The sequence below is a fragment of the Bubalus kerabau genome, chromosome 6 (assembly GCF_029407905.1).
Source record: "Bubalus kerabau isolate K-KA32 ecotype Philippines breed swamp buffalo chromosome 6, PCC_UOA_SB_1v2, whole genome shotgun sequence".
Classification (NCBI taxonomy): Eukaryota; Metazoa; Chordata; class Mammalia; order Artiodactyla; family Bovidae; genus Bubalus; species Bubalus kerabau.
Window position 1 is genome coordinate 29,294,694 of NC_073629.1, and position 13,121 is coordinate 29,307,814.

Below are 13,121 nucleotides of genomic sequence, written 5' to 3' on the forward strand. Positions count from 1 at the left end.
CTGCTAGACGAACATAACCAAAGATTTCATTTAGACAAATTTTAACACTATATATATCTCTAAAGAAATATTTAACACTATATGTATCTCTTCTTCTCATCCTCTCCCAATCTATTCCACTTCTCCTTTCCAAACCTCAATCAGAGCTCAAACTTATTTGTAATTGTAATTTATAACTTTTCACTTGAAAAAAAGAGATCATTCTACAATTTCAAAAAAAATTAGAAAACCATCTCCCTATAAGATCTATAATATCCCTTTCAGATCTATGGTTATTTGATTCTATAGATCAAAAATTATGGTTTATATGAAAACTGGCTTCTACTGCTATTTGTTCTCACCAGAGATGCTTTCATTGATGAGTGTTCTTGTTCTTTGCTCTTATACAGTCCTAATTCTGAGTCTCTTTCTTCAACAATTTTATCATATTGGTGCTATATTAAATAGAACATTTTAGATGTATTAGAAGTTCAAAAGCTTATGTTTTAATAACACTGTTATCCTAATGCATTTAATATTTACAAAAATGATGTTTATGAATTCAGTAATATATATTTGAGCATATTTTAAAATTTTTTAAATTACATTTTTAAATGCTAACAATAAAAACAATAAAACATAGATAACGGTCTTAGAAATAACCCGAGCAAAAAATAATATTTTTTAATTAGGAATAATGAATTTCATAATTTTAAAAAAACATTAGAAACACGAGGACCTCTTAGAAAAACTGCTGATTCCAGATCTTGGGCAGGAAATACAAGATGAATCTTAAATATTTTGTTGTTAACAGAAAGTAAGAAAGCTATCACAGATTATTAGGGTCAAGTCAAAAGGACCTGCCAACCAGTTTGAAGAGGTTCCCAATGGCCAAAGTTGGGACAATTTAAGTATCAATAAGGATAAAAACTGTACTGGATTAAGACATACAAAAGTTGCTTACATTTATGAGTTCACATTATTACTTAAAATATTTTTAATTTCTCATAGGTTACTTCATAATAATATCCTAGCAACAACTTATAAAGATTAATTGATATGTATAGCCCACTTTCTATCAAAATCCTGAAGAGTATAAGACTTAATTCCCTAAGGGAATGATTACTTTAAAACAACAGTAAAAAGTACAGCATACTCACAAACACAACTAACATAGTTTTACATCTCTTTATTATTGTTTAGTCTAGTATATGTTGGCCACAGGTAGAGGATACAAATATTATATTTATTTAAGCACATATACTAGGTATGCATTTTAATAAAAATAAGATGGAAAATTCTGTAAGAGACTACTAAGGAAACTGAGAACAAGAGTGGTTATATCTATCCATAAAATGATGAGGAAAGACTTCTTCAAGGAAGTGACACTTAGGCTCAGCTTCAGGTAGTGAAGATTTGGAAAAATGAGAGATCAAGGGTATTCCAGCTATAATTAGGCACTTTTGTCTAAACAATTTTCTCCAACAAATCAGAATACTATATTTTACCATTTTATGCATAAATATTGCTAAAATTGATAATTTTCATTATACAAAAGGGAAAAAATCACCTTATGTTTTTCCATAAGTGCAACCATTTCAGCTATTTTATGTTGACATCGTATATCAATTTCTTTCTGTAATTTTACTGCTTCATCAGCTACTACTTTTGCTTTTGCAACCTATGAAATAAATTTAAAGTTTTTTAAAATTAATGCCCAAAAAGCAAATTAAACTCAAATGTTAAATTTAAGTTAAAATGAAGAAATCAAACACCAGGAAATTGGGAAAGCTAAGTAGAAAATGCACTACTGTTTTGGTTTATTTTAGTTAGGGTCTTCTATCAAGTGAGATGACAGTATAACACTGAAAAATCATCTAATCTTTCCAAAACAGTTATATACTACTCAATACTTAAATACTTAGCATAACAATACTTTTAGTTTCTATTTTAAAAAGCTAATTAATTGTCCCTGATATAATTTACTAAATCTTCTAAAGAGTTATAATGTTAAAAGAATTATTACTTTTCTTTTAAAATGTTAACATACAAATATATGGTTTTAGTATAACAAGTTTTCAAACATATTTAGGTTTTCCTACCTCTCCCAAAAGATTTTCTTCTAATAGCTTTTTGTCCTCAATTTCTTTCTGATAGCTGTCAGTCATTTGTTTAAATTTTTGTTTGGCACCTTCTAGTTCTATCTCTAATTTACTGACCTTCGAATAAAGAAAACAGAATGAACATTAGTAAACGCTGTGGATTACTTGAAAAATGCATTCATTTTGGGGTTTTGTGACTCTCAGAAGATGATTTATTTATAAGATATTACAGTTGGATCATTTTCCTTACACTTTTCATATGGGGAGATGTGCTTTATTTTTCACAAAATCTATCTTTTCTCCTAAAATACATAGTCTTGACAAGTAATATCCTAAAAGCAGGCATAGTTTTATTTTTTAAATTTTTTGACAATATTTAAATTATTTAGTCTCTGTTGTTTTATTACAATAAGTAACTATTCCATTTGGACAGAACACCCATGTGATTCAAAGAAAAAGCGACGGGGAGGGAGGTAGGAGGGGGGTTCAGGATGGGGATCACCCGTGGTGGACTCATGTCAAGGTATGGAAAAACCACTACAATACTGTAATGTAATTAGCCTCCAATTAAAATAAATAAACATATTACAAAAAAAGGAAAGTTTATTGTGATATAACTTATATGCAAAAAAAAAAAAAAAAACCACATATTTAATGTGGAAATCCAGCTGGATATTTAATGGAGTTCCAACTTAGCTATTTAAAATCCTAAAAGATGATACCATTGAAGTGCTGCACTCAATATGCTAGCAAATATGGAACACTCAGCAGTGGCCATAGGACTGGGAAAGATCATTTTTCATTCCAATTCCAAAGAAAGGCAACACCAAAGAATGTTCAAACTACCATACAACTGTACTCATTTCACATGCTGCTGCTGCTGCTGCTAAGTCACTTCAGTTGTGTCCGACTCTGTGCGACCCCATAGACGGCAGCCTACCAGGCTCCCCTGTCCCTGGGATTCTCCAAGCAAAAACACTGGAGTGGGTTGCCATTTCCTCCTCCAATGCATGAAAGTGAAAAGTCAAAATGAAGTCGCTCAGTCGTGTCCGACTCCTAGTGACCTCATGGACTGCAGCCTACCAGGCTCCTCCATCCATGGGATTTTCCAGGCAAGAGTACTGGAGTGGGGTGCCATTGCCCCTTCTCCATTTCACATGCTAGCAAGGTAATATTCAAAATCCTTCAAGTGAGGCTTCAGCAGTACATGAACTGAGAACTTCCAGATGTACAAGCTGGATTTAGAAAAGGCAAAGGAACCAGAGATCCAATTGCCAACATCCACTGGATCATAGAAAAAGCAAGGGAACTCCAGGAAAACATCTCCTCCTGCCTCATTGACTACACTGAAGCCTTTGACTGTGTGGATTACAACAAACTGTAGAAAAATCTTAAGGAGATGGGAATACCAGACCACCTTAACTGTCTCCTGAGAAACCTGTATGCAGGTCAAGAAGGAACAGAACAGACATGGAACAACCAAGAGACTTGTTCAAAATTGGAAAGGAGTACCACAAGGCTGTATACTGTCACCCTGTTGATTTAACCTACATGCAGAGTATATGATATGAAATTCTAGGCTGGATGAATCATAAGCTGCAATCAGGACTGGCAGAAGAAATAACAACCTCAGATATGCAGATAATACCACTCTAATGGCAGAAAGTGAAGAAGAACTAAGGAGCCTCTTGCTGAGGGTGAAAGAGGAGAGGGAAAAAGCTGGCTTAAAACTCAACATTCAAAAATCTAAGATCATGGCATCCGGTCCCATCACTTCATGGCAAGTAGATGGGAAGACAATGGAAATAGTGACAGACTTTATTTTCTTGGGCACCAAAATTACTGCACACGGTGACTGCAGCCATGAAATTCAAAGACACGTGCTCTTTGTAAACAAAGTTATGCCAAACCTAGATAGCATACTAAAAAATGGAAATATATCACTTTGCCAACAAAGGTCCATATAGTCAAAGCTATAGTTTTTCCAGCAGTCATGTACAGATGTGAGTTGGACCATAAAAAAGGCTAAGCATTGAAGAATCGATGCTTTTGAATTGTGGTGCTGGACAATACAGCACACACACTCCTTTGGACTGCAAGATCAAACCAGTTAATCCTAAAGGAACTCAACCCTGAATATTCATTGGAAGGACTGATGCTGAAGTTGAAGCTCCAATACTTTGGACACCTGATGAGAAGATCAAACTTACTGGAAAAGACCCTGATGCTGGGAAAGATTGAGGGCAGGAAGAGAAGGGGTTGACAGAGGATGAGATGGTTGGATGGCACCATCGACTCAATGGACATGAGTCTGAGCAAACTCTGGGAGAAAGTCAAGGACAGGGAAGGCTGGCATGCTGCATTCCATGGGGTTACAAAGAGTCAGACATGACTTAGTTACTGATCAACAACACTTAATGTATACAGTTTGATGAGTTTGGACATATGCATGCATCAATGAAATTATCATCAAAATCAAGAAGACAGACATACCCATCACCTTCAAGTTTCCTTCTGTCCCTTTTTTTCCCATAAGAACATTTACATTAAGAGTCTACCCTCTTAACAAATTTTAAAGTAAACAATACAGAATTGTTCACTAGAGACATTATGTAATACAGCATACCTCTAAAACTACATTATCATGCATAACTGAAGTGAAGTGTTAATAGCTCAGTTGTGTCTGACTCTTTGCAACCCCATAGACTTCAGCCCACCAGGCTCCTCTGTCCACAGAGTTCTACAGGCAAGAATACTGGAGTGGGTTGCCATGCCCTTCTCCAGGTGATCTTCCAGACCCAGGAATCAGACCTGGGTCTCCCACATGGCAGGCAGTTTCTTTACCATCTGGGCCACCAGGAAAGCCATAACTGAAATTTACACAAATTGAAGAACAATTCCCCATCCCCCCCCTCCCACCAGTCCCTGGTATTACTGCTTTCATGTGATTGACTATTTTAAGTATCATGCAGTATTTGTTATTCAGTGACTGGCTTTTGTTGCTGATTTGGAAGTATCCTTTATATATTCTGGGTATTGGATCATTACCAACTACATGATTTGCAAGTATTTCTCCAGTTCTGTGGGTTGTCTTTTCACTCTCTTGATGGTGTCCTTTGACCTTTGATAGTGTTCTCTTGAACACTATAAATAGAGCAAAAAGGTTCAATGCAATCATTCCAACTGCCTTTTTGTCAGAATAAATTGATCCCAAAATTTACAAGAAATTCCCAGGGACCCTGAAGAGCCAAAACCATCTTGGAAAAGAAGATTATTGGAAGACACATAATCCCCAATTTTAAAACTCACTACACAAAGCTACAATAATCAAAACAGTGTGGTACTGACATAAGGTAAACATATGGATCAATGTCTAACCCTTATGGCAGAAAGTGAAGAAGAACTAAAGAGCCTCTTGATAAAAGTGAAAGAGGAGAGTGAAAAAGTTGGCTTAAAGCTCAACATTTAGAAAACGAAGATCATGGCATCCAGTCCCATCAATTCATGGGAAATAGATGGACAAACAATGGAAACAGTAGGTGACTTTGTTTTTCTGGGCTCCAAAATCACTGCAGATGGTGACTGCAGCCATGAAATTAAAAGATGCTTACTCCTTGGAAGGAAAGTTATGACCAACCTAGACAGCATATTGAAAAGCAGAGACATTACTTTGCCAACAAAGGTCCATCTAGTCAAGGCTATGGTTTTTCCAGTGGTCATGTATGGATGTGAGAGTTGGACTGTGAAGAAAGCTGAGCGCTGAAGAATTGATGCTTTTGAACTGTGGTGTTGGAGAAGACTCTTGAGAGTCCCTTGGATTGCAAGGAGATCCAACCAGTCCATCCTAAAGGAGATCACTCCTGGGTGTTCACTGGAAGGACTGATGTTGAAGCTGAAACTCCAATACTTTGGCTACCTGATGCGAAGAGCTGACTCATCTGAAAAGTCCCTGATGCTGGGAAAGATTGAGGGCAGGAGGAGGAGGTGACAGAGGATGAAATGATTGGATGGCATCACCGACTCAATGGACATGAGTTTGGGTAAACTCCGGGAGTTGGTGATGAACAGGGAGGCCTGGCATGCTGCAGTCCATGGGGTCTCAAAGAGTCAGATACGACTGAGTGACTGAACTGAACTGAAGTGAACAGAACAGCAAGTCCAGAAATAAAGCCATTGCCATACAACTATGGTCGACTTATTTTCAATAAGAGTGACAAGACAATTCAATGGAGAAAGAATAGTCAACAAATGTTGCTGAGACAAATAATTAGTACATGGAAAAGAATAAAGAATGAACCTCAGACCTCATTACAAAAATAACTCAAAATAGATTTAAAAGTAATCAGTTCAGTTCATATGTATTTGGAGAGAAGCAGAATTTTCACATAAATGGTATACTGTTAAAATCACATTTTCTAATAGCTTGTTATACATGTTTAATACTAGTAGTTATTTCCGTGTAATGATTGTAAATCTAACATCCTTAATAAACACACTCAATACTTGTATTAACTCATCTGGAGATTTTTATAGATTTTCTACATATGCAGCTCCCATCTAAAATCAACTGAATCTGCTCTGTTTTGTGAAGATTTTAAATTGCTGATTCAATCTCTTTTAGGACTATTCAGCCTAATTATTTTTTTTTTGGACATTGTTTTGGTGAATCTATTTCACTTTAACTTTTTCAAATACATTGGCATAACAATGTTCATAGTAAAGGTATTAACTTTAAACTTTAAAAAATACATGCCATAATTTCTAGATTAATAGAACTGTGGCTAGAGGACATACTCTGTGTGATTTCAAGCCTTTGAATTTTATAGCCTTATACATGATATTTTTGTTAACTGAGTGTTCTTAAAGAGTATGTTTCCTTCACTTTTTGACCTAAAAAAATCTCCTTATTTCTTCAACACACTTAAAAGAGAGATATTCTGGAGACATAATTCAAGATTGACATTTTCTTTGTACTTGAGAATATTTTTTCACTGTTTTCTAACTTACACTGTTGCTTGTTGGAATGTCCATGGTAAATTTCTTGTCATTCTTTCATTGGTGATCTCTTACTTTTCTCCAGCTACTTTTAGGACCTATCTATGTCTAATATTCTACAGTTTTATATATTAAGTCTCATTCTGGATTTATCCTAATTTTTCCTTCTTGGTATATATCAATCTTCCTATATCTGTGAATTCATCAAATCTAACTATTCTCAGTATTTACTGCCTCTCCCCAATTCACTCTATTCTTTCCTTTTTCCTGGGCAATACAAAAACCATTATAAAAATAAATTCATTAAATTAAGTGGCAATAATAAGGACATGATACCATACAAGTTGGACTTCCCAGCTGGCACTAGTGGTAAAGAACCTGCCTGCCAATGCATGAGATGTAAGAGACATTGGTTTGATCCCTGAGTTGGGAACATCCCCTGGAAAAAGGCATGGCAACTCACTCTAGTATTCTTGCTTGGAAAAATCCCACAGAGGAGCCTGGAGGGCTACAATCCAAAGGGTCACAAACAGTCAGACATGACTGAAGCAACTTAGCATGCATGCATGCACCATATAAGTTAGACATGAGAGATAAAGGAGATTTATGTATTCTGAAGCTAAAATGTACCAGTAAAAAGCACAAAATTTATGAACTCCAGCTATATGCTGTTTATAAAAGACACATCCAAAACAAAGGCACAGAAAGCACAATAGTGAATAGGTTGCTAAAAATACAACATTGTACATCAACTATACACCAATAAAATTTTTAAATAAATAAATGAACACCATTCAAACAGTAAACACTAAGAAGAAAATTGGTATAACAATAAAACAGAAGAATTACTCTCTAAGGCAAGAGAATATTACTACATAAAGGGAGTGTCTTTATTATGGAAAAAAAGTTCTATTATATGTAGAAAAAACCCCACTCCCTTATCTATGCAGTAGTATAGCACAGACAGAAGTGGTAAAGAAAATAATGGGCAAGCTATACACAGACTAAAATAAATATTGGATTCTGACTTAAAGCCTGCCATCAGATGAGGCTATACAATTGAAGTACATTAACTTACTTGCCACTATAAAGCCTGCCACCAGATGCAGCTTAATTGTCACTTGCCACTCACTGATAGGATTTTGCTATGAATCTGCAAATAACTGATTTATTATGGTCTCTATCAGACTTTACTTTTTTGGGCTCCAAAATCACTGCAGATGGTGACTTCAGCCATGAAATTAAAAGACGCTTACTCCTTGGAAGGAAAGTTATGTCCAACCTAGATAGCATATTCAAAAGCAGAGACATCACTTTGCCAACAAAGGTCCATCCAGTCAAGGCTATGGATTTTCCTGTGGTCATGTATGGATGTGAGAGTTGGACTGTGAAGAAGGCTGAGCGACGAAGAATTGATGCTTTTGAACTGTGGTGTTGGAGAAGACTCTTGAGAGTCCCTTGGACTGCAAGGAGATCCAACCAGTCCATTCTGAAGGAGATCAGCCCTGGGATTTCTTTGGAGGGAATGATGCTGAAGCTGAAACTCCAGTACTTCGGCCACCTCATGCGAAGAGCTGACTTATTGGAAAAGATCCTGATGCTGGGAGGGATTGGGGGCAGGAGGAGAAGGGGACGACAGAGGATGAGATGGTTGGATGGCATCACCAACTCGATGGACGTGAGTTTGAGTGAACTCCAGGAGATGGTGATGGACAGGGAGGCCTGGCGTGCTGCAATTCATGGGGTTGCGAAGAGTCAGACACGACTGAGCGACTGAACTGAACTGAACTGATGCAGTCACGGAGAAGGCACTGGCACCCCACTCTAGTACTCTTGCCTGGCAAATCCCATGGACGGAGGAGGAGCAAATCCCTGGTAGGCTGCAGTCCATGGGGTCACGAAGAGTCGGACACGACTGAGCAACTTCACTTTCACTTTTCAACTTTCATGCATTGGAGAAGGAAATGGCAACCCACTCCAGTGTTCTTGCCTGAAGAATCCCAGGGACAGAGGAGCCTGGTAGGCTGCCGTCTATGGGGTCGCACAAAGTCAGACACGACTGAAGTGACTTAGCAGTTAGCTATGCAGTCAAACCTCTCTGCTAATAATACTCTGTACTTGCAGCTGATCCCCAGTGCTAACATACCTCAGCTCCACCTGAGATCATCAGGCACTAGATTCTCATAAGGAGCAGGCAACCTAGATCCCTCAGCACACACAGTTCACAGTAGGGTTTGCACTCTTATGAGAATCTAATGCCTCCACTGATTTGACAGGAGGCAGAGCTCAAGAGGCAATAAGATTGATGGGGAGTGGGTGAAGCTTTGGTCACTTGCCTGTCACTCATCTGTTTGTGGCCTGGTTCCTAATAGGCTATGAACCAGTATCAGTCCATGGCCCGGAGGTTGGGGACCCCTGGCTTAAATGATTTTAACACAGCTAAACCAAAGATGTGTGTTCTATTAAAACTAAAATAACTGCTACAATATAAAGGGCTTTGTTGCTATGGTTCAGTCACTAAGTCATGTCTGACTTTTTGCAACCTCATCAACACACCAGGCCTTCCTGTCCTTCACTATCCTTCACTGGCCTGGGCTTCCCAGGTAGCATTAGTGGTAAAGAACCTGCCTGCCAATACAGAAGACGTAAGAGATGTGGGTTTGATCCCTGGGTCCGGAAGATCCCCCGGAGAAGGGCATGGCAGCCCACTCCAGTATTCTTTCCTGGAGAATCCCATGGACAGAGTAGCATGGCAGGCTACATTTCATAGGATTGCAAAGAGTCAGACATGAATGAAGTGACTTAGCACACACACAAAGGGCTTAAATTTCTAAATTCTCATCTATGTACTAGTATTATTTTTTCTTAAATAAAGATTCCAAATACCTTTATCTCATAAACATTCAGCTGCTTGCTTTCTGCTGTACTCTTTTTTTTAAAGGCCTTATTCTGTTAGAAGTAAAAAATAAAGAATTATTTTTAATATCAAAGTGATTCAAACTTATACTTTCACTGACAGACTAAATTACTAAAGTAAAGGAAAGCATTATTCTCTAAAACTGCAGTGAATATAAAGGGTTTTTTTTAAAAAGTAATTTGATTTTGAGAATCAGTACATACCTCCTGCTGGAGTTCTTCAATAAACTTGCTTTTATTTTCAACCTGTTTCCTCAAATTGTTACACTAAAAAATGAAGAGAAATTAAAATTATTTTATTCAATATTCCAGTCAAAATAAATACTTTCAAACTAACAAAAATATTAACATAGAGATTACTTCAAAAACTATGTCATTAGGACTTCCCTGATGGTGTCTTGGTTAAGAATCCACCTGCCAATACAGGGAACATGGGTTCAATCTTTGGTCTGGGAAGATGCCACATGCTGTGGAACACCAAGCCCATGCGCCATAACTACTGAGCCCACACTCTAGAGCCCATGCACAACTACTGAGCTAACATGCTGCAAGTACTGAAGCCCATGAGCCTAGAACGTATGCTCTACAAGAAAACCCACTGCAACAAGAAGCCCATGCACTGCAACAAAGAGTAGCCCCCATTCACTGCAACTAAAGAAAGCCCACATGCAGCAACAAAGACCTAGCAGAGTCAAAACTAAATAGTCGTGTCATTAAATAATTCTATTAATGTCAAACCTACCTAGGGTAAAGGAGATAAGAGATAAAACTGAGAGCTCACTAAAGGTACAGAATCCAGTAAGACAAGCCTGCATAAAGTCCCAAACTCAAAAGACTACCTAATCAGTGAAAGTATAAATAAGAAATAAATCTGCCACATAGAAGAATACAGTAAGGAAACTTGTCTTGACCCTGGCACTGAGTGAATGGTATAAAAACTGTCATGAAAATCTGCAGTAGCCATGAAGTGGCCTTATATTTGGGGGGGGCAGGGGTTAGTTACAACTGAATTCATGTTATCTCAATAATCTTAAAAAACTTCAAATGGAGAATTTACTTTAAAATGGGCTCCTGTTAGTAGTGCCCTCAAGATAATCTTTTTGGGAGGATAACAATTTCAACACAAGCCTCAGAAAATTACCACAGATAGTTCCAAGAAATGAAAAAATGTAAAGAAATAAGGCTCCAAGAGTAAAAATCAGTAGAAAGAACAAAGACCAAGACAGTATACTAACGCATATATATGGAATTTAGAAAGATGGTAACAATAACCCTGTGTACGACAGCAAAAGAGACACTGATGTATAGAACAGTCTTATGGACTCTCTGGGAGAGGGAGAGGGTGGGAAGATTTGGGAGAATGGCATTGAAACATGTAAAATATCATGTATGAAATGAGTTGCCAGTCCAGGTTCGATGCACGATACTGGATGCTTGGGGCTGGTGCACTGGGACGACCCAGAGGGATGGTATGGGGAGGGAGGAGGGAGGAGGGTTCAGGATGGGGAACACATGTATACCTGTGGTGGATTCATTTTGATATTTGGCAAAACTAATACAATTATGTAAAGTTTAAAAATAAAACAAAATTAAAAAAAAAAGAACAAAGAGCAAAATCAGAACTGAAAAGGCTTCAGATATTGAAATAATTAAACAAAGAATATCAAAATAAAATATTTTAAATATTGTTTTTAAAGACCTGAAACTATGAAAAAGAAACAGACCATAAAGGAAAATTGATCAGATTTTTAGAAGAACTAATTAAAACTTCAGTATGCAGCTCAGGAAGCAACAGTTAGAACTGGACATGGAACAACAGACTGGTTCCAAATAGGAAAAGGAGTACATCAAGGCTGTATGTTGTCACCCTGCTTATTTAACTTATATGCAGAGTACATCATGAGAAACACTGGGCTGGAAGAAACACAAGCTGGAATCAAGATTGCCGGGAGAAATATCAATAACCTCAGATATGCAGATGACACCACCCTTATGGCAGAAAGTGAAGAGGAACTAAAAAGCCTTTTGATGAAAGTGAAGGAGGAGAGTGAAAAAGTTGGCTTAAAGCTCAACATTCAGAAACCGAAGATCATGGCATCCAGTCCCATCAATTCATGGGAAATAGATGGGGAAACAGTGGAAACAGTGTCAGACTGTATTTTTTTGTGCTCCCAAATCACTGCAGATAGTGACTTCAGCCATGAAATTAAAAGACGCTTACTCCTTGGAAGGAAAGTTATGATCAACCTAGATAGCATATTAAAAAGCAGAGACATTACTTTGCCAACAAAGGTCTGTCTAGTCAAACCTATGGTTTTTCCAGTGGTCATGTATGGATGTGAGAGTTGGACTGTGAAGAAAGCTGAGCACTGAAGAATTGATGCTTTTGAACTGTGGTGTTGGAGAAGACTCTTGCGAGTCCCTTGGACTGTAAGAAGATCCAACCAGTCCATCCTAAAGGAGATCAGTCCTGGGTGTTCATTGAAAGGACTGATGCTGAAGCTGAAACTCTAGTACTTTGGCCACCTCATCTGAAGAGTTGACTCATTGGAAAATACCCTGACGCTGGGAGGGATTGGGGGCAGGAGGAGAAGGGGACAACAAGAGGATGAGATGGCTGGATGGCATCACCGACTCAATGGACATGAGTTTGGGTAAACTCCGGGAGTTGGTGATAGACAGGGAGGCCTGGCGTGCTGTGATTTATGGGGTCGCAAAGAGTTGGACACGACTGAGCGACTGAACTGAACTGAATAAACATGTAATTAAAATTTAAAACTCAATAGAGACCAGAAAATCAGTCACTTCTTGGCCTTACCAAATGAATGCTGAACAAATTTTTAAACTATCAGTTTTAAGTATAACCAGATTATAATACTGCCTGAGAAAGCACATTTTACATATTTCTCCATTCTTCAGACCATCAAAATTTCCTCGAAGAGTTAATATTGATGATCATATCTTTCTCCTACTTAGCTTTCCCTAGAAAATTATAACTGACATTGCTGTTGCTACTGCTGCTAAGTTGCTTCAGTCGTGTCCAACTCTGTGTGACCCCATAGATGGCAGCCCACCAGGCTCCACCATCCCTGGGATTCTCCAGGCAAGAACACTGGAGTGGGTTGCCAT

At 37.8% G+C, this 13,121-nt stretch overlaps 1 protein-coding gene across 12 annotated transcripts in view; it reads right to left on the reverse strand.

The window, feature by feature from the left end:
- Positions 1–13,121, reverse strand: part of SYCP1 (synaptonemal complex protein 1) — a 152,039-nt gene that overhangs the window by 50,275 nt on the left and 88,643 nt on the right. For 11 of the 12 annotated variants that reach the window (XM_055584635.1, XM_055584637.1, XM_055584636.1 and 8 more), the window contains 5 exons: positions 10,197–10,259; positions 9,963–10,025; positions 2,082–2,198; positions 1,550–1,660; positions 342–434 (listed from right to left, as the gene is read on the reverse strand). In XM_055584635.1, coding sequence (XP_055440610.1) covers positions 342–434; positions 1,550–1,660; positions 2,082–2,198; positions 9,963–10,025; positions 10,197–10,259 — 447 coding nt within the window. The remainder of the gene's footprint in view (positions 1–341; positions 435–1,549; positions 1,661–2,081; positions 2,199–9,962; positions 10,026–10,196; positions 10,260–13,121) is intronic. The other variant, XM_055584641.1, reaches the window with a different exon arrangement.